This window comes from Colias philodice, chromosome 13 (genome assembly GCF_061535455.1).
Source record: "Colias philodice isolate Cphi_HAF_F1 chromosome 13, ilColPhil1 Martin Lab GWU primary, whole genome shotgun sequence".
Lineage (NCBI taxonomy): Eukaryota > Metazoa > Arthropoda > Insecta > Lepidoptera > Pieridae > Colias > Colias philodice.
In genome coordinates this window covers 5,723,007-5,746,192 of record NC_143098.1, presented here as the reverse complement: position 1 = coordinate 5,746,192, position 23,186 = coordinate 5,723,007, and the positions used below count along the sequence as shown (strand labels likewise).

At 31.5% G+C, this 23,186-nt stretch overlaps 2 protein-coding genes across 3 annotated transcripts in view; both read right to left on the bottom strand.

Moving 5' to 3' along the window:
* LOC149483372 (uncharacterized) overlaps positions 1-23,186 on the bottom strand; it is a 118,160-nt gene that overhangs the window by 10,976 nt on the left and 83,998 nt on the right. For both annotated transcript variants that reach the window (XM_089702383.1, XM_089702384.1), the window contains exon 9: positions 199-265. In XM_089702383.1, coding sequence (XP_089558509.1) covers positions 199-265 — 67 coding nt within the window. The remainder of the gene's footprint in view (positions 1-198; positions 266-23,186) is intronic.
* Positions 13,625-15,098, bottom strand: TwdlT (TweedleT). Its single transcript, XM_089702419.1, has 2 exons — positions 14,966-15,098; positions 13,625-14,700 (listed from the first exon to the last, which is right to left on the bottom strand). The coding sequence occupies exons 1-2, from the start codon at positions 14,978-14,980 to the stop codon at positions 13,795-13,797; spliced, it is 921 nt and encodes a 306-aa protein (XP_089558545.1). The 5' UTR covers positions 14,981-15,098; the 3' UTR covers positions 13,625-13,794.

The following is a 23,186-nucleotide window of genomic DNA, read 5'->3' as shown; positions in this document are numbered from 1 at the left end:
CGAAACCCTTAGCTTTTGTCGTGAGCATTAATAATTGTTTATCTAATTATTTTCAGTTAGTTCTGTTTCTACCGCAAAAACTTTTTCATTTAGCTTGTAAAAAAGTTATCTTACTGATAAAATTCCTTGCTAGTAAGAACTCCTGTTACTCTAGTAACAAGTCTTGCCGGTATATTGGTGAATTCTAAAAATATTTACCTCAAACTCCTTATGAACGTAAAGTGGACTTTCCTCCATCTGGCCCCTTGTGACGTTTCCCTCGTTTCTATAAAAATAAGCTTTGATAAGTTCACTAAAAATAGAAAGACGCAAATCCTGTTAAATTTAATATATTAATGTCAAAAAGAGGAGATATTTCTAAGGATATATATAGACATATTTCCTTTTTGTAGCCTCCGATTTCCAAATCAAATGAAATCACTGTACGGAATTCAGTTACAAAGGCTTTTTGCATTCATTTATGTCACTTTATGTATTACTCAAATTCTACCTTATCGGTGTGTTACAATTTCTTAAATGTAAATCGTATTGTATATATAACCTATATTACATACAAATAAATGCATAACTAAAGGTATTTGCTTTCGTGATTCCTTATTAATTTGCGATTTTTAATCTTATAATATAAAAATGAATCGCAAAATGTGTTGGTAAGCGTATAACTCGAGAACGGGTGGACCGATTTTGATAATTCTTTTTTTTATTATATTCCTTGAAGTACTAGGATGGTTCTTATGTAGAGAAAACATAAATATGTACCACGAGCGAAGCCGAGGCGGACCGCTAGTTAATTATATAAACTTAATCTACAATACAAGTCAAAATATGTAAACGTAATTCATATAAAATTCCGTTTGATGTATGATGAAGTATACATGTATGTATTGTGTGTGTATGTATAAAAATAAAAATAATTAAACATATTCTCGATTGCAATCGACACGTTTCAATCCGGGACAAACGTGAAGCCGTAAACAGAAGTGATAAAATTATAGGATAGTTATCTCGATCATATATTGCTCAATTGTAACTACTGACTAGCTAGTCAGCTGGTCACGCATGGTGTTTTGCGAAACAGTAAAGACGGGTAGCTTTCGCACAAATGATGTGGTAACTACGTAAATATATATTATGATTTTATACTATTATGATTTTCGAATGTCTTTTTTCATGTGATGTTCTATTTTGTTACTTTTTAACATGTTCATGGTTTTGTATCAGTGAAACAGAACATTACTTATATTTGTTTAAAATATCGTATAAGATTTAAAATTAAATAACAAGAAATTCCAAGTAAACTTTCACTTTTACATCGTTTTACCTATTAATGGAATCAAATTATGTATTTATTATAAGTGACCAATGCTATTTTTATACATCCGGAAGTGGAGCAGCTAGTTATAATAAATTAAACTTTATATTAAATGCGTTATCATTTGTTAATTATTCCTTTAAAAATTCGATGATATATAGTAGAAAGTAGAAACAGATCAAAATTCGCATTTTAAATATATAAGTATGGCAAAAATCACACCATAAATATGTCATAGGTCACATTGTGCGACCCTAATGACGTAATATTTTATGTAAACCGTGATTTACCCACTAGCCGTTCACACGGATGAACAATTTTAATAAAATTCACCTCAATTAGTTACTAGAAAATAAACCTTAATATCATAGGAATACGAGCTCTAAAATTCTTAGAACTGAAAGCTTATTTTGGTCACTTTCATATCATACACTCATTATCGTGGGAAATTGGACTTTACTTGATTGAATTAGAGTTATAATTAAAGAAGTACTAAAACAATTGTGTGTTCGTAAACTATTTTTAATTTGACTGCTTGGAAGAGCCACACTTAGCTTGAAGAAATTAATTTGTGATCTGAAAAGACTAATTCGTTTTTACATTTCATAAATTTTATTTGAGACTTTAATTACTTTTATATTAAAGGACAAGAGTAATATCGCAGTTAAAAATAAAAACTAAAAATTTTCTTTAAAAGACTATACCTAACTAAATCGTTAATGTGAAAGTCATAATATTAATAGCAAAGCTGATAATTATAAAAAAAATATTTGTTCAAAATAGAGGTCCCCATTTTTGTAAGTAATTACTCATTATTTATCTTTTTATTATGCAAATTCGCATCTATCTTGAAATAATTAAAACAAACATACTCATGCCCGGTATGTCTTAACCAGGCAAAGATTAGCCAATTAACTTTCCTGGAACAACATTTCACAGCTAAGATTATTTATTAATCAATTCGTAGAGAATTTTTTCTTCTAACTGTATAAGTATAATTGGCCAACTAAATGCAGTCCTGTCTATAATAAGACTCATCAATTTAGACCATAATTAACATAGGTAATCTTCGGCCCAATAAAGGTAATTTAAGTTCAAGACTTTCAAGTATTACGAATGCAATGGACATAAGTATGACCAAATACGGTATAAATATCTAGATCGGTACCATTCACTTGCCCTTTGACTTGACGCATCGCTATTTATCGAAAACAACCTTAGCGAAACGACTGTGCGAAATATAAAAGTATTACAACATCGTACCTTAATGTATAAGTACTAATATTATAAACCTGAAGAGTTTGTTAGTTTGTTTGGTCCGATTTATAAAATTCCTTCAGTATTGGATATACGCTGTATATCATCAGGCTAAGACAAATAGGGGCTGAGCACAGATCACAGAAACTAAAGGGAGATATGGTTAGGGGGCGGGGCCGGTGTCGCAGCAATATGTACAAAAAGAGAACAAACTGTAGCGGTGCTGTATACTTACGTCACTTACAATCTAGTGTGCGAACGAATAGTCGCTCTCATATTTTTGTGTGATGACACGCACACAACGCGAAGTATTGTTTTGATTTTGTTTACTGCAGTTGTGTGCGTAAATTTTTTATGAGACACGGTTTCGTACTCAGCGCAAGCGATTGGCATCTCTCTAGATCTCTATGGGGCTGAGCAATGCGGGTATAGAACCGCCGGACACAGCTAGTATGTTATACCGAAGTTATTTCTAGTCTGTGGTTATACTATTTAAAACGAATTCTCTAATCATGTTAAGATTATTTGATTTATCGTAAACTAGCTTTCCGCCCGCGGCATCACCCGCGCAGTCAAAGATAAACCCGCATAGTTCCCGTTCCCGTGGGATTTCCGGAATAAAACCTATCCTATGTCCTTTCTCGGGTATCAAAATATCTCTATACCAAATTTCATGCAAATTGGTTCAGTAGTTAATTCGTGATTGAGTAACAGACAGACAGACAGAGTTACTTTCGCATTTATAATATTAGTATGGATTTATTTTTTCGTATAGTTATGTCTTATTTCTTACACATAATTATAATATTATTTTATCTCAATAACTTATAATAATAAACCACAGAGTTAAGCTGCTTGTACGTTCGTGGCTTGTTCGCAAGAACTTTACCTTACATAAAATTAATTAGTATGTTCATTATCAAACAAAATTGGTCTGAAAAACTTTGGAAGTAAACATATAAAGCTGTATCGGTTTATGTGGAAAATTATTAACAACGACTCTATATAAATTATGAGAAATTTATATTTCACATAAATGTTTCACTGATGCATTTAATATCTTTCAAATACATTAGTGCAAAAATGTACTGAATAATGGATTGAATACTTTTTCAGCTTTCCGCACGCGGATTTGCCCGCGTTTTCAAAGAAAACCACAAGAAAACCCACATAGTTACCGTTCTCGTGTGACTTCCGGGATAAAACCTATCCTATGTGTTAATTCAAGTTATCCTCTATATGTGTGCTAAATTTCGGTATAATAGGTTCAGTAGTATTTGCATGAAATATAGTTACAAACATACACACCTACAAATACAGATACATCCATCCACACAAACTTTCGCATTTATAATATTACTAGAAGGTTAATTTCATACAAGTAAGAATTATTTACTATGCCTGTATTGATATTCGTATACCTGTGATGTACATTACATTGTGTTCATAACTTCAGCAAACAATTTTCATACTCAATTTCTCTGTCTGACCTCAAACTTAAGCTTATTATGAGTTTTTCAGTAAACTTTTACAAGTACTTTGTATTTCCGAGAAAGGTATGTTTTCTTATATTATTATTTGTAATAAATAACCGACGAGAAGCTATTTTAAAGGCAGTTTTAATAACTTTCTTATTATTCAAATATTCATTGATTTCTGGTAACCTTTAATGTTTTATTTTTGAAAATTAACTCGTTATAATGCTTGAGTAAATTTCGTAACCAATATTGACTTTTCATATAACTTTTGATTTAATAACTTTAATACATAAATGATTTAAATGAAATTTAATTTCAAACATTGATTTACTTATATCGAAACCAAATATGTAGGTATTTGAAGTTGTTTGAATAAATGTTAGTCTTGCTCGTTTGGATTCGTTATATTATAAGGTCAAATGAATTATATAATTGAGATTTAATTAAAACGTAAGTTATGTTAAATATGCTTCAATTCAGATATTTTAGTTTTAAATATGTGTTAAATATGTACCTAATTGATAAAATTTAAATAAAAAACCTCATTCGAAAAAAATATAGGTATCACGATTTTTATAAGAAAATATTTTGCAGCTTAGGGTAAAGTAAAAGTAGGCAATACGAGATTTTCATTCTATCATACTTTCCCAGTTTTTAAAATATTAAAAAAATATAGTGTTGCCATATAAATATTAGGTAATTTACATAACGATTTGCTAGAATCTAACGTAAACGTTACATCAGTTGAATAATTTCGATAATACTTGATTGCGAACTGGATGGCATGCATAAAATGTCTGGCAACATTTACATTTATATTAAAAAGAAAACTAACTACTGACCTCGATTCTCTCTGGTTTTATAAAAAAAATAGGTCGCACCATAAACGTAGCCCGTACGTAATCGGAGCTTCCCGTCGAAGCCTACGTAACATGCAGCTTACATCGGTAATTAACCAATGTTTATTATTTGTTTATTTATGTGATTATCATGATCACTTATTACATTACATAATTGAAAATTTAACGATTTGAATATAAATATGTATTAAGTTTATTTACTTAATATACGTAAATATTAACAACTACATATTAGGTATATATATGTATTTTATACTACCTTATTCAACAACACTATGAAAACATTGAATTTACATAAATGTAGAGCTATTGTATCATAGAGTTATTTTATACAATAAAACGTTACATTTCAAATATCTTATATTCAAAACTCTTAAAGAATATAAAACAAAAATATATCCATGTAATATCAAAATCCATTCTATGGTTTGATATCATGTCGATACTTCTTAATAAGTAAACTTTTCATCTCATTAAATTGAGCATTATATTGAGTCCACTCAAATTTTGCAAGAATTTTTCTAAACACATTTCAAAAAACCCACGTCCGAACTCAAACATAATGTTATCGTGAAGTTTTTTCCTTGCGCGAAGTTTGTAACAAAGTTAAAAGAAAAATAAACTCATTTAGCAGAAACTTTTATATTGAATGTTCAAATATTAGTCTTCGTATCTTCTCTGTGAATATTTCATTTACGATTAAGTACTTGCGAAGAAGTTAAATGTTTTATAATAACGACTTTCGTTAATAGTTTTCACTTTTAAACTCGGATTTGAAGTGTTCTTCAATACTTCGAAATTCACAAATCATTCATTTCTAATGCCTACATCGTTATTTTTGAAGAAAGTAAAGAAAGGTTATTTGATTTTGACCTTTCCTGTTGGCTGTTACTCAATTTTATTTTTGTTATGTTTTTATCTGGAGGTTTGTTATTATAATATACTAGATGTGCCAGGCGGTTTCACGCACGTCGTCCTATTGGTCATAGCATGATGCTATAGTAACCTCCTTTGATGAATGAACTATCTTACTTAAAGAGACTTTTCTATTCGACGGGTTTGGGGTTCCACAGATTATTCCATATAATAGCCATTGTAATTACTGTTTCTTGAATTGTATTTCATTAGTGCCCTCCCCTTGTACATACATCGATTCCTAAACTTACTCTGGCAAAAGCAAATATAAAATGATAGTTTCGAATGTGTGCATTATGTCAATACGCTGTTTCTAGCCAATAAAAGAAAGTGCCTTAATGACTGTTTCTAGGTACTGTACATGTACAATTGCGTTTAACGTACAAACATTTGAATGGGACGGCAGACGTGTTTGAAATAAAGGATAAAAGATCCGCTTTCTTGTATTGCGTAATTGTAAACAATAAATATTGTACGGCTTTTAAATTCACATTTATGTTGTCTGTGGTTACGATTAAATGTACCTATACTGTGTATCAATTTCTTATTACTTAATACTTTGATTAAACAAAAAAGGTAACAATTAATTGTCAATTATTATTTTTTACGTATGACGTTTCACTTAAAATTATACATTTGTTTCTGTGAACGTGGATTACATATTATTATATGTAATCCACGTTCACACTTATTGAACATTATGTAGTTATTTTATGTTATTTAATAAATTACATTATTTTATGTATAACACAACACATACATAATTTCTTATTTTTTTTATTTTTAATAATAAATAAATAATTGAACGCTCTACCACAGATGCTCTACGTAATGTTAATTACAACGAACAATACGAACAATACGAACATATAAAATCAAACTCATTCATTTGTCTAAATTGTTATACAATTGTGATTATTTATATTTTTATCAAGGATATCTGGTGACTTTTGAAATCTAATTTACTTTTTTCTTTTACCTATTATAAGGAAATTGGTGAAAATACAATTTCTTGTTTCCTCATAATGTTGAATAAAATATGAATGATATTTTATTATGAAATATTGAATCATGTTCAAAAGTAGGAAATTGGTTTGTTTAAGATCACCAAAAAGATTTAATGTTTTTCTATCAATCATGTTATATCTACCATATTTATTGTTTTATATCATTTATGTTTATAATAACAGAAGAAATTTTTTGAAGTAGAGAGTAGAGTATATACGTATTACGTAGTAGGATGTCTACTGTAAGGAGGAATTAGGATATATATTATAGAGATGAATTGGTTCAAACACGATAGAAAAGCTAAACAAATGATGTAGATAAGTATAACAAAAAGTTTGACGCTAATTATCCGATTGTCTAATTACTTCCTCCAAGTTAAGTTACAAGAAGCCACGAACCCCAGACTAGACTAGTTCATCCAAGTACCTACATTTAGCATGTCATTTATTTGTTCAAATTATGCGCAAAGCTCACAACAACTTAATATTATTTGGGACTTATTGGTTACTCTATGTACATAATAACGTTGAAAGTATGCGGTTGCTGACTTTTCTTTAGAGTCGTACTTAATCCGTCTAGTTAACTATGTGGTTTGTGAATCTTTGCAGTAATTTAGCAGATGCTTTCACTGTTGCTACGTTACGAATTAATTCGAAAATATGCATCTGAATCCCGGAAAATTGTGAACAATGGCGGCGACACGCGAGCTCTTATCTCATTTCGTTACGGACTTTACATGCTCATTGTAGCATAATATGCACATAATCTTTACTATTATGAAATTGTAAAAAGCTGTGTCTGTTATTCAATTTTCATTGTCTGCTTTCGATGCAAATATTACCAGTGTATAATAAACCAAAAGTCACATTCCTGTTTTGTTACAATAACTATGTTTAATGTAGTTCAATATTGAATAGCATAGTTCTAACATAAAAATTGTAGAATGTAATAAAAAAAACTTTTGTCTCTATATACCTATAGATAAACAACTGGGTCATATTATGAACACGTTGCCATACAACAAACGGGTCAATTTATATTAGTTACGTGTATTTTGCTTTCTTAAATGACAGGATATATTTACTGAACTTTGTTATTAAAGAGAATCATGTGACCTATTATTTCTAACGAGCCCTACTGTGATTGATTCAACCATTCGATACGGTAATGTTATATAATGTTACATTTGCAAAAGTGTTATCAACTAAAAGTAGAATTACTTGTTTTATTGATTGCGAGAAATGCAATTCAATTTCTTCGTAAGTGTAATTATACTTTTGCCCTTAGAAGGTTTTGTAAAGTAGGGCAATTTAAATTATTATTGTTTATGCATTATCTAAAGAATTAATGTTTATTTTGTATTATTGTAATACAATTAAACTATCAATTTGGATGCAATAAAAAATATAAAATTTTATGTTATTTTATACAGTAAGTTTAATAAATATGTACTTACTAGCAGTCCGCCCCGGCTTCGCCCGTGGTACCTACATGTTTAAACTATCCTACCTCTAGTTGGATCGAACTGCACATGGTGTGCGAATTTTATTATAATCGGTTAAGTGGTTTAGGAGTCCATTGAGGACAAACATTGTGACACGAGATTTATATATATATATATACTAGCGGTCCGCCCCGGCTTCGCCCGTGGTACATATTTACGTTCTCTCTACATAAAAACCATCCTCGTACTTCAAGGAATATAATAAAAAAAGAATTATCGAAATCGGTTCAGCCGTTCTCGAGTTATGCGCTTACCAACACATTTTGCGATTCATTTTTATATATAAGATATATTAAGATGTATAAGTATTTAATATTTAATATGTTTAAACTAAGACATTCATATAAGATAAACCAACAACATTGAAAGTAAAATACGTGTCCAAAATATTTAACAAAACTGGACAAATTTTACAACTCTACATTTTTGTACCAATTTTTTTAGAAAGTGTTCTTGATATAGTAATACTAGTGGTATAAAATGATACCAAAACCCAAAAGATCAAATAAATAGATATCCAAAGGACCTTAATTACCAACAAACATGTAAATACTGATCAAAGTACCAGGAGATGAGAAACGTAATGGAAATAGGCATGACGACAGTATCCATAAATGATCAAATTAGTGTTTTTAAGGGAAAATTTATAATAAATAAATTAAAAATAGTCACTTAGAAATAGTAAAAACATTAAGATTAATGAGATTATCAATAAAATAAAACATAGAAATTCTGCAGTCGGCCATCTTGACTGAAACACGCGTGACGTCACGTCTATGTAAATACAGCTTCGCGTCAGGTATATTTTGTTGTTATGAATATGTTGAGAATACGCATTTTTATTTATTTTCTATTTTTCAACGTATGCTTTATAAACTCAGAACAGAAATATAATTGTGAATTCACAAATATGTGGTTCGGGTTTCTCTCCGTTCAATTTATACAATCATTTCATAATAATTTCTCTTTAATACTTTTTTTGGGTATTATTTTTATGTAGATTCACATTGCAATAATGCAACCACTTATAAACTTTGAAATTAGATTCTATAATACTTAATAATTAAATATTTGTTTAATTTTGCTTCGCTATGCATACAGATAATTACGTATTTACGTAATATTGACGTCACGCCTACGCCATGACACCTGTGAGCTGTTTTGGCACAGTTAATAAATATTTTTTGAAAAATAGCTTTTATCTTCGTTAAATTTAAGTATATTAGCGAAATATAGGGCTTTTCTTGTTTAATAAACGTATACACACATTATGGAAGAGGTTTTGAAAATCTTTCGTCATGCCTATTACATGTAATTTGTTTATAATTTTTACGTTCATCACACGTAAACATCGTTCAGAGTTCATCGACATTAGGTACTAATAACTTCGCGGGTGAAACTTGCATCTTAACATCTTCCGTATACCTGAGACCATGTGAATGTATACATTCATATGCAGAGATTATATTTTACTAGCTTTCCGCCCGCGACTTCGCCCGCTTTGTCTAAAACCTAATAAATTATATTCTAAAACTTTCCTCTTGAAGAACTCTATCTATTTAAAAACTCTCGCATCAAAATCTGTTGCTTAGTTTAACGATTTAAACATAGGACATAGAGAAAGCGGCTTTGTTTTCAATGTAGTTATTATTTTACGAGTATCTATATTCAAATGATGTTTTATTTCCATCCCAATTAGGGACTAAGGTTATGTTATGCTATAATTGGTACAATTTTATAAAAAGACATGACAAAGGCGTAATTGGAAACATTTTCATACACATATCTATTGTTCTACCTTCAACATCAATATTTTAATGCGTATATACGTAAGCTTGCTATAAGTAAAATGTATTTAAGGGCCGATTTTTCAATGCTTGGTTAAAACTTATCCGTCCAATAAAGTATTACACGATAATACATAATATTAAAATGTCACGTAAACTGTCAAATACGGGCAATTAGAATACGTTTTTAAAATGGTAGTTTTAATTTTTATACATTATTCGACGAATAAGTTTTAACCAAGGATTGAAAAATCAGCCCTAAAGAATATAATATAATACGTTAATTTAGTACAAGGCAGAATTCTTCTTTGATAGAAGTTCAAATCCAAGCAGGCAGACAGGTTTAATTATTGATAAAGACAAAACAAAAGATCTATTTGAAGTTGAATTTGGTAATATTGTTCCCTACCTTCACTGTGATCTTTTGAAATTACCTATGTGTTATTAAAATTTTTAGGGAAACTATGTAAGTGGTCATTATAAACATCTATATTATATTTTGTTACAAATAAAAGAATCTGTTTTGGTTAAATATTAAAAATATATAATTTCATATTACTTATACTGATAAAATAAAAAGTTCCACAACGTACTATCGAAACAGCGGAAACGTTTACTTAAATCAATAAAAGTTTATCGAGACAATGCGTCAATATCGTTTCGTTGTTTTGTTACGAAACATGTAAATTCGAACTGGATCCAGACCGGTCCCATTACGTAATATGATACCATGCATTTTGAACTTACTTCGTGCTACGGTAAAATTTAAAATCCTTGTTCACGCCAAAATGCGTACAGGTTTGGTCATGGGTCGCCAACGAGAGTGAGAGTGCCCGCGTCATATGCTTTCGCTCGTTCGAATATTACCTCATAGCTTATGCTCTCCTGGTACTTTAAGACATTTCGGATTTTCTTTTTTACTTAAAAGTTGCATTTTTGGACAAAAATACCATGATGACATGATACAATTGAGAAGGTCAAGTTGCACATCCAAAAAACGTAATTTATCTGAGACAGACTGACGATGAAGTAATAATTTATATAAGATTGAATTGAAAGTTTAAAAGTCTTCGAGGTACCAGGAGCGCATGGCAGCGGTAGAGTTCGTACCAAAGTTTAAGAAAAAGCCAACCTCAAAGAAACCTGCTTTCACGGACAATGCGCAGTGCACACTATACTTAAAGCCCTAATAGGACGTGAAAATTCATATTTAGCATAAAATAGAGTTGTTAAGCGTAATAACTCGGTGAATAATGATATTTGACATAATGTAATGACAGAGTATGATGCGTTAATGTAGGCAGGCTGATTAATGGACGTACCGAGAAGTAGAATGGTAATAGTTATGACAAGGATATTGTTTGTATTACGAGTATTTGCTCTACATTACGTTAATTTGATGGTTATTTATAAACTAATAATAATACTATTACTGTTTATAGATTCTAGTATTTTTTTTTATTTCTGTTATATTTTTATTTAAAAGTAAGTATACATATTGTGTTTGTTTACACTAAATTTAAAAATGTAGCGCAAAAAATTATTAGGTTTTTTACTCCTTATAATATTTAGGTCAATAGTTATTTTCAATAATAAATTGCTCATTTCTATCATTACATTATCACGTAAATTAACAGTTTATTAGTCAAATTAACGTCACGTCCTTACATCTTTTACCATGTTACATGTCATATTACTATTTTGTAATTTCGAAAAATAACACGATCGCTAAGTTCAAAGCACGGGCGGATGTTACACAAATCAACGGATTGTTACAAATACACAGTGTACGGTCATCGTTGGGTAATATTGCGTTTCTTAACTATTTATTGTGAGATGAAGGCGCAGAATATGTAATTTGATAAAATGCATACGTAATATGAAGTAAGATATCATTTCTGTTTGAAAGTGGATTAAACGATATGTTGTAGGCAGTATGCAGAGTATCTTTACTAATATTATAAAGCTGAAGAGTTGCTTTGTTTGTTTGAACTCGCTAATCTCAGGAACTACTGATCCGATTTTAAAAATTCTTTCGGGTTAGATTATCAAGGCTATTATATCATCACACTCAAACCGCGGGGCATAGCTAGTATAGTAATAAAGGATAGAAACATTCAGGATTCGTGTATGTGTGTGTAAGTTATATGTGTGTGTGTAATATTATACGAATTGTCTCAGTTATAGAAATTACATAATCAAGTTAAATTGCAGTCGTATCTTTGTTTTTGGATTGTTGTCTCTCGAGGCAAATGGAATTTTTTTAATTGTTTCTTATCTGTCAATTATTTCATATGAAAGGTGTTTGTTATGAAATTTTGTTATGAATTCTAATATGTATTTGTTTGAATTAAGATTTCAAAAAATAGATACGTTTATTGTTTATACCTATAAATGTTTAGTTTTAAATAATTAACAATAACATAACGTTTAGATAAAATTAAAGTAATACAGCCTATATTTAGAGCGATGATTCATATTAAATCTGCCCAAGATAGTTTTACACATTAGACCTTATGTTGTTATTACTTTCATGAGTAGTTAACACTGACCTATAATTACACTCTTACAGTTATGTCATATGCTAATGTTATAATTTAATTATAAGTAAGCGTAATTGCTTCACATTTTTATATAATCGATTATAGACTTATAGGGACGCAATAAAAATAAATAAATAAAATAAATAAATAAAAATAGTAAGATGAAATTATTTTGCCACGAATAATACTGTAGGTATTATATTATTATGAGCCGGACACACAGTCAGCTGTTTGTTTACTTAAAAATAAGTAAACGATACAGAAGCTTAGCAGTGATTATCAGATACACGCTAAGAGACACATTAATTTATACATTATTACACAAGCAGACTTTTTGCTATCAATGCATTATCGAAAAACATATTATATAATTTGGTGTAACTGTAAATCACCGCATGGGCTGGTCAAAACTTGATATTACATAACACACGCTCACCGTAATTCGAGCAAGTTCACCGACCTTTGCTTTACGATTCTCTATGCAAATAACCCTTTAAAAAGTTCGTATTATGTAAACGAATAAATAATTTATTTTATCAATAAACGCTACCTACAAAATTTTCCCGTCCACTTACGGTAAAATGTGCTAATTCATATAAAAAGGGAAATCTTAAATGTCAAGGTTTACGCAACTGAATAGTTTAGAATGGGTGTCAATTTACGTAATAATTTTTAGCTCTTACTTATTTTACTATGTATGTTGAAAGATGGAGCTTCTTTTTGTTATGCAACGAGGGGTCACGATGTGTTGCGCAAGCGATCGCCTACGCCAGTGATAGAACTTTCTACAGAGCACAGACGCACCTGTCGCAGCTCGGAGATGTGTTAATGAATTAGGATGTGTGGAACTAATGACTTTATAAAACATGAATATGCTCTCACTCTTTGTTTTCATAGCGATCGTCTCGTATTTACTTTCGTGTGTTTGCATAGAAAGGTATGTGAAATGAAAAGATTGAATACGTTTCTTTATCGATATTTTTATGCAAAAATATTTATAATACAACTATAATTAGACATTAAAATTACTATTTACATAAATACATTTAGGCACCGTAATTTTTTCTCTACTTAAAACTAAATTTTGTCGCCGGCTATGCAGGTATCACATGGGAGCACGCTCGGTGCGTTTAGTAGGGGCCGGAGTGGCCGGGGGGGCCGTACGAGGAGCTGACTCCCGAGGAGCCGTGGCCGCCGGAGATGATGCCACCGCCGATGCTGCCACCGCCGATGCTACCACCGTGTCCTCCTCCGATGCTGCCTCCGTGACCGCCGCCGATGGAGAGACCACCGCCGATGCTACCGCCAGACACACCACCGCCAATACCAGATCCGATTCCAGAGCCGATACCGCCTCCGATACCACCGCCAATAGCACCACCACCGATGGAGCCACCTTCCTTCTGGGTCTTGTATTTGATGAAGTATACTTCGGGTTTTGAGGGTTGAGTTGGGGCAGCGGTGGGGATGGTGATGTCGGGTTGTTCGTCGGGTTTCTTGACCAACACGTAGACGAGGGTCTTCTCTTCGTTTTGGGCTTGAGCGGGGATGATGGGCGCGACGGGCGCGGGAGGTGCTGGGGCCTTGATGAAGATGATCTTGTAGTGTTTTTGAGGAATGGCACCACCGGAGATGATTTGTGGGCGTTGTTCTTCAGGTTCTGGGGGTGGGACGTGGACGTAGATATGTTTCTGCACAATGGGGGCACCTCCAAAGCCGCCTCCGAATCCACCGCCGCCTCCGGATGAGAATCCACCGGATGAGAAACCGCCTGAGGAGAATCCGCCTCCTATTCCACCGCCAATTCCACCACCGATGCCACCTCCGAAGCCACCACCGCCGATTCCGAAACTGCTAGAGCTCAGACCTCCAGAGGAGAATCCACCTCCGTGTCCTCCACCGAGGCCGCCACCGATGCCATGGCCCCCTCCGAGACCTCCACCGATGCCTGCTCCGTGACCGCCGCCTCCAGGCGCGTTGTAACTGTATCCCGCCTCGGGCCTCGCCGAGCCGATAGCCGCAACGGCTGCTAAAACCTGTAGCACAATAAAGCACACATTAATTGTAATTCCCGAAAAACTGTCACGAAAAGTTAAAAGAAAGTGATATGCAATAGGGTGCATCCGCTCGCGACGTATCACTATCGCAAAAAGATGGTATCGGATAACAATTGTGAGAGCACGGCTGAAGTCTAGCGGGCGCGGGGCGCCGCGTGCACTGACTCACATCCCACAAGGAAGCACGGTCCCGAGCGGGTCACACACAGGTCACAGATCACTTTCACTGCACACGAATACCTACCAAGAACGCTTTCATGTTGACTCGCGGAGGTCTCGTGGTTGTATGATGCTCTGTACCACGTTCTGAACGCTTATATACAGCCGGCTCGTCTACACCTCTCTCCCTGACTCTTCCTAAGATTCGGCCTTCGGGCCATACGAGAATTATGATTTTAATGACACCCGTCCGAATTCGTCTCCGGTGAAAACAATGATCTTACTGGACACTTTCACACTCGCGTATAAAATTATCGACTTGTCAGTGTAAAACACACGATATCCATCTTTTGTTAAAAAGGTAATTTGTCTCATCCGAGTCGTCAAGTGAAATAAAGAAGCAATTACGTTATTAAGCCCCTTTGTGAGAACTCGAATTAATTGAATTATACAATATACACGCATGAAAATGCGTGAAACACCAATCTATGACTTTCCTTATAGGTAGAATTGATTTTGTCATCGACCATGTATAGTGATGTTTAGCGTTTATAATTAATGTGATGATTAACTTTTATGCTTCAAATACTGTTAGATTTAATACGTATCTTATAAATAAGAAGCTATTTTGAACCATAAATTTGAATACGACTTATAAATGAGAAAACAACATGAAAGCTTTATCTTAGAATAAGGTATTACAAATTGCTCCGTGCTTATGACATTACGACCCTTTGAAATAGTTTTCCCGTATAATTATGTAAATAAATAAAGGCTGCCAGCTTCGAAGAACTCTTTGATAATATGACTAGCATATGATTTGGTATAATTAACCGAAATTATACCATTATGGTTTACTATAATATGTTAGGTATTTATTAAATTTTGGTATTGAAGCTCATAAATTAGGCTAGGAAATTGATGCGAAAATAAACATTTTCATATCAGTTAACATGTTATGAATGACATCTTAATGTTAAATTTTAATAATGGAGTCTGGTCATTTTGAAAGATATTCATTGTTTAGTTTAATTAACATAATATTTTGATAAAAAAAAGGTCAAACATAACAATATGAACCGCAAAAACATACTCTAGTCATTTTTGTAGAGTTTATGAAATAATATTTTCAGTCTATTTTTCTATTAGGTTTTTTATCATCGTAACAATAGCACTTACATTTTTTTATTCAAATAATTTGACACTTTTTGAAACAAATTGATAATACAACAAATACACATAAATTAATCCACAATACATATACAATTCATAGTTCTCTATTAATTGTTCATTAAACTGTTCCATTTAGCCTTAAAACTATCAGATGTTCGCTTTCTTCACCATAACCGTTAATCTAGATGAACCAAAAATGGAAAATACAGTGTAATTTGCGTAACAATGAGTCTAATACAACCTAAAGGTTATATAAGATTGAGTCACAGGCTAGACTATTTTGAATTATACATAATTACTATAGCTATCCCGGCGATTCTTAGATCTAGCCGATAGAGCCACAAAATTTCATTAGAATCCGTTCAGTCGTTTAGGATATAAAAAGATATAGAGAAAATATATATCATTCATTCATCACGTCATTCGCGCGGTAAAAAATACCCGTTGTGTTAATTTAGACTATAACTTATATTTGTACAAAATTTCATCCTTTTTTTCATGAAATGATAAAATGAATAGGTATATGATAAAAAGATATATAGTTTATAGGTATGTAAGCACAGACATATATCTATGTATGTAGGTAATATTATTTATTTTCAATTCCCATTAGAATATTCCTTTTCGGTAATGGACAGAGGGTTTTAATATAATGATGCTACGATTACAAGAAAAGGCAGTTGTTTACAAAACCGATGATAGTTTGCTCAACTATGAAAGTAAGCATGTAAATAATTTTTGTATTCTAAATTCTAATATACTTGAGGAAGAACAAAAAGAAAGGCAATATATTCAAAACCAACTCGTCCATAATAATAAGGATATCTATTATCTACTTATAAATAAGTAGCAGATGCAAAAAGTTAAAGAGGCATAAATATGAAATAAACAAGAATAAATTAGTATAACTACATACAGACTGTGTAGTGTAATAATTTTTGTACGCAATATTTATACGTAACTCAATTATAATATTTAAATTCTTGTATGAAAACAGTGACTATCACTTTTAACAGTATGAACCCAAAATTAATGACGCGATTTTTATTAGCTTCACTTATATGTTTGTATGTATCCGTCTCCTTTAAAATCATTCCAAAATCGAGTAGATTTTGACCCACTTTAAACGTACAGATTTAATTCAAACCAGTACAAGTACAAGTACACTTATCAAGAATCGGTGTCAATACAATAATTTCATGAATTTATCGTAATAACGTATGTTTTGTATTTTTCTGATACATATTTTATTTTACCCAAAGTTTCATGCATAGTAACCCGTGGCACCAAGCCTGTGTATGAAATTTAATGATAAAACAAAAGGCTATGTTACGATAATTTGACAGAAGCAACTCATCTCAGTATAATGATCTTATCAAATATTCAGTTGGCGTCTCAACAGATCCGTTTCTGTATCGATTACAGTGATCAAACAGCGCACGAATTTCGCCAACACATACGCGGTACGTGAATCGTAAGAAAATGGGAGTTAAAATAGTATAAAGCGTAGGAAATTATGCTGCTCTTTGTACTCATCTTTTAGTTTAATATCTTTTTTGTAACTGTGTATCCATCTGTAGTTTAATATCTTCTTTGTATAACTATTGAGACTTTATAAATATATGTAGCGTAATTGCAACCCCCGAGGCTGTTTACAAAGCGCCCTGTTAGTGTCTCATTATCGTAATAACATTCATATAAAACATGAAGCGAGTGATTTAAATAAGACTTTTTGTTTGATACGTAGCTTTTCTTTAACGAACATATGCTTTTTTATCATAAATATAATAGAATAACAAGTTAAGATAAAAATAACATACTTTTTAATAACGTATCACTACATAGTATAAAACAAAGTCGCTGATGTGTCTCTATGTCCCTATCTATGTATGCTTAAATGCGAAGCCGCGGGCGGAAAGCTAGTTTATCATAAATGTCGAAAGCTATGTTACAACACAAGGGTTGCAATTCTGATAATCAACATAACGTAATTATTTGCACACATACAATAATGTAATCGGAATTTCATTAAATACTGTAGAAGTACTTACTTTATATGCAAACAATATTTATTTACTATTTATTAACAACTACATATGTGTTCGAGCTTATTTACCTAATTACGACAGCTTAAAGCTACAAAAATGTAAATACATGTAATTAATATACTGTTACAATATAATATGCTGAAGGGCCGTTTCCTCACCTATCCTACATATATAAGGCCGTTCATCTACAAATATTCTAATCTAAAAATACAGAACCCATCCGCAAAAAGCTTACGCTCCTCATCAATTCGATTGTAACCTGTGCCAATTAAAAACGTAGTGGGAGTGATTGAAATATAAGCAAATGTTCATCGTCTCTTCAGTCCATCTTTAATGCAACAGTTGCATGTTCGTCCATTCTCTCAAAATTAGGTGTCGGAGTAATTTCCTAGTCACAAAACGCGTTTTATGATATCATCTTTTTCGCAATTGGCAAGTAATAGTATATGAACGACCATCCAAGATTTGATGAAGATTTTGCGTTAAGTGCGTCACACACGGTGAAGATACTATAATATTTTATCTTAAGATACTGTAATATTTTATATCACAGTATTTTAAGGTACCCGGTATCAGCGTTCTGACCATCATTTTTCTTTTTGTCATTGCGTACTAAGACCCCTGTAGAACCGCCATCCTGTTACAAACTACCCACAAAATTTCAGGTCATTTTTAACAGGATGGCGGTTTATAAAGGTGTACTATGTTGTTGTGCATAATGAAATTATCTCGATTGTTTTGTTTGCGGTCAGCCACGTGATATTCAACACGTGAAATGAAATGTATATCCATTTGATATAGTGGTCCATGTATTAATTGTTTAATTAAGATACTAAGTTCCCTTTTTAATTTCCGTACTTCATTAAAAATATTTTTTACTAAAAGTTTCCAAAAGCGCGGTAAACGTAAAAAAGCCGAAAAAACAGCATTGGCCATATATCATAAATGTAAATACAACATTATTTATTAAACCTGTCATCATTTACAATGCAAAATATCGCCTGCAATGGAATTCATATCCGACTGTTATATCACAGTTTATCTCGAACGGCTCCAAATATCGAGTTTAAGCACTTTCCAATAATGTTAAAGGATCGAAGAACAAATAAATAACATATTTAGCAAGGATTTTCCGGTTTCATAAGCGTATTCCCTCGCTGTTATGTGACCGGTGACGCAATAGAGAAAGATAAAGTGAAATGAATCCGCAACCTTTTGAGTAAAAGGTTTTTTAATTTTACAAACTTGATCCGAACAGCTGAAATCGTATAACTTCTATACAGCAATTACGCATGCACCTTTATGGTCAATGGTCATGCTTTTTGTATGATATATTTATCATAAACTCAATGATGTAGGTTTCCTCTTTGCATTTGATGTCTCCAGTTTTTGCACTCTATATAACATCTATTTGCAAGAGGATATGAAGGTTTAAATACTTATAAATTACATCAAGAATCGAATTGGTTTTATAAGGCATAAGTGACTTAAAAGTATTTTTATTAAGCGTATAAGTTATTTAAAGGCTATTTCATACAGTTTCACGGATAACACCTTTTATCTCCCATTTCAACCCTTAATATTCAATTATTTTCATTCAAATCAAGTGCTCTGGTTATAATATGCTTTGCCTTGTAATCGTAATCGACACACTTTCGCCATTATAATATTATAAGTATGGATTTAGGTCAATTAGTAATTTTGACTATTTTGGCTGTTAGAAATATTTTGTTTCTATAACTTTTGCTTCTACGTTTTACGTGTCTATCAGGACAGACCCTTTACGACCGGGATTCAGAAATTGTTGTAAAGCTTTTGTTATTGGTAAATGTATGTAATATGTTAAAAAATTTCAAACTAGCATATACAATATAAGAGTGAATAATATAAAGAAACTTAATTATGAACTTTTACAATACCATCTCTATAGCACAATGATTCATGAATTTAATAATACTACTATAACGTACTATTATCCTTCCTATGTAATTTATTATGATGTACGATTGACCTAATAATTTGCATGTTCGACGAGTTACATAGTCATGTAACAGATAGGTAACTATGGTGCTATCTTCAACATGAACAACTTGGAAATGTTCTAAGATAAATATGATAAATCTTAATATTTCAGTGTTAAAATTATACGATAAACTTGAATATTATTCATTTCTCCAGTACGAATACAATTTAGTTAGTATACCAACTACAGAAGCAAAATAATAATGAAATTAAGGAAACATTTCTAATTAATTTGCTAATAATCTTTATTGTCAAAATGAATACTAAAAGCATATATAATCATAAAAATATAGATTTAAAATATGCAGCGACGAAGCTGGCAAATCAAAAAATCATCTTTTAATGTTGCAAGAAATATTAAAATTTCCATTTGACATCGTTTATTATGAATCGATCTATATTTATCATATATCTGTATAAATTTGGCTTTTATCATTTTATGAATAATAAGTTTCGTAACATGAAAACGATTTGATGCAAGCTTTAGCTCTAGGCATTCATAATCCATTAGACTTTCGACGTTTTAAAAGGTCTATTGTAAAATATTCATTATGAAATAAAAGCTGTATGTTGGCGCCTTATTATTTATTAATTAATTTATATTAGATATGCAAACATTGTTAAGTTCCACTTAGGCTTAGGCGTAGACCACACATGTCGTTTTATCTATACTGATAGTACGAAGACGATTTTTTTAATGTTAGTAGGTACCGAATGTAATAACATACTGCGGGCTAATTTAATTTTGTTTTCTTATAGGTATAGAAATTTAAATTATTCATGAGTGGAATAAGTATTTTTTTAATCCTGACCTGGACCCACCTAGCTTGATTTTTTTTATTTAAAAGTAAGTATACACCTTCCTTTACTTATATATAGAGTATTTTCACCATAAATTCCGTTGAAAATTTACGTATTATATTATTTTTTACATGTCTTGTATAACAATGTAGATTGGTCGAATGTTATACGTGTAGTGGAGCGTAGGTGAGAGTATTGATCGTGAAGGTCAAATTTTGATCACCAGGTTATCCGATAAATATTAAAAATGATAGTGATTTCGTGGAAAGTTGTTTTGATCACGCATTGCGAAAGTTAATACATTTGCAATACTATTTTGATTTTAGTGTGCATAATATGTGCGATTGGTAAATTCGTAGGAAAGTTTTGAGTATAATTTGTTTACAAAAAACACAATTTGTTAAACATCAAATGAAATTTCCTATAAAATATGGTATTTCCTAAATTCTCATTTATGTTCTTTCATTAGATAAATTTAATAATAATATCTAAATAAATAGCGAAAATGTTAATCAGCATACTAATTATGATAATTTTGTTTAGATATCCGGTATTTCATTGCGTAATAAACGTAAACAAATAACGTAAACATTCCTTTTGAAATTTGATATTTGTATTTATAAATAATGCACTACGTAATAGTAACTTTCGTGAATGAGTTTAGTATAAACTACAAAAAAAATACATTTTAAAATTGTTTCTAACGCCTGGTTCATTTTTTTAAGACTTAAAACTATAATTTGGACACACAATATATAAATTATACCACAGTTAAATACTATACTAGTTATCAAGTGTATTATTAACAAAAAAAAATTTCAACTCCATATTTGGAAACACAAGTTTAAATCGCGTCCACACACGGTGAAGATACTATAATATTTTATCTTAAGATACTGTTATATTTTATATTACAGTATCTTAACGCATCCGGTATCAGCGTTCGGACCATCGTTTTTCTTTTTGTCATTGCGTACTAAGACTCCTGTAGAACCGCCATCCTGTTACAAATGACCCACAAAATTTCGCGTCATTTGTAACAGGATGGCGGTTCTACAGGAGTTTACCAAATCAAATTTGTACTAGTATACATTCGGAACTTGCATCAAATATCCTTCCATACTATTTCATAGACATACCGTCTTTTATTATGTCACATAGGCTTTGATAATGTGTTGTAAATGAGATGCTACCGTAATAGCGGTTAGGTAACCCATTCCGGCTGTTCTTATATACCTTTAGCACGTACATATTCTAATCACACAGAATGATATCAATGCTTTACGGGAAAAAGGTCTCGTAATAGATGTTTCGCTTTCTTGTGTGTGACGAAACAAATGATTTTACAAGCTATAATTATGAATGAATGCAACTCTATTATGACGTCTATATAGAGAGTATTTTTAATTTAGAATATAAGGTTTTGGGTATCTTATTCCTGACTCTAATTCAATGACTTGGAATAGTTTTGATAAAATAACATTGCATGCTTTAGTGATAAATATTTTCCAATTAATTTAAGTACGTACTATATAAATATATTCATACCCACACATGTTTAATATTTTAAACTTCACGATATAACATAATCTTATGCCAATATTCTATAAAATACCAACCTCTTTACTTTAAAAAGGGATCAAAAGCACGAATGACAACCATTTCCGCAAAATTATGTTATTTCAAGTGCTCTTCAAAAGTGTTTCCAAGATATTGCTTTTTCTTTAAAAGATAAAGATATTCCGAAATTCCGATTATTACCAAAATGGTTATTCATAAAAAGTTGAATTGAAAGAATGCGGTAATAAATTAACATTTGAACTAAGGGTATCTTCACGACTATACTTTCATGATTTAGATGTAATTTTGCTAGAGAAAGGACTCAAGCAGGAAACAATATAATGTAATATTTCAACTGTCCGTCTTTGCGTTCCGGAATGATGTAACGTTAGTGTTTTTAAGCTGGCCTAGATAGATTTGTTTTTATAGATAACTATATTGTTCTTGTGTGGACTGGTACAATCCATGGTGATACGTTACAAACAAAACTTGTTTGTCATTATTATTTGAGAGTTTCTTGATGACCAGATATTTTAATGGTTAGTTTTTGCTGTAAGATTTTTTATGTTAGAAGTTTTAATTAGTAGCTATACATAATATACAATATTATAGCATTATTTTTTTAGTCTCATGTATTTTACATTTTTATTCTAATTCATTTCTCTTGCCTTCTTGCACGTGGCGAATAAATCTTACCTTATT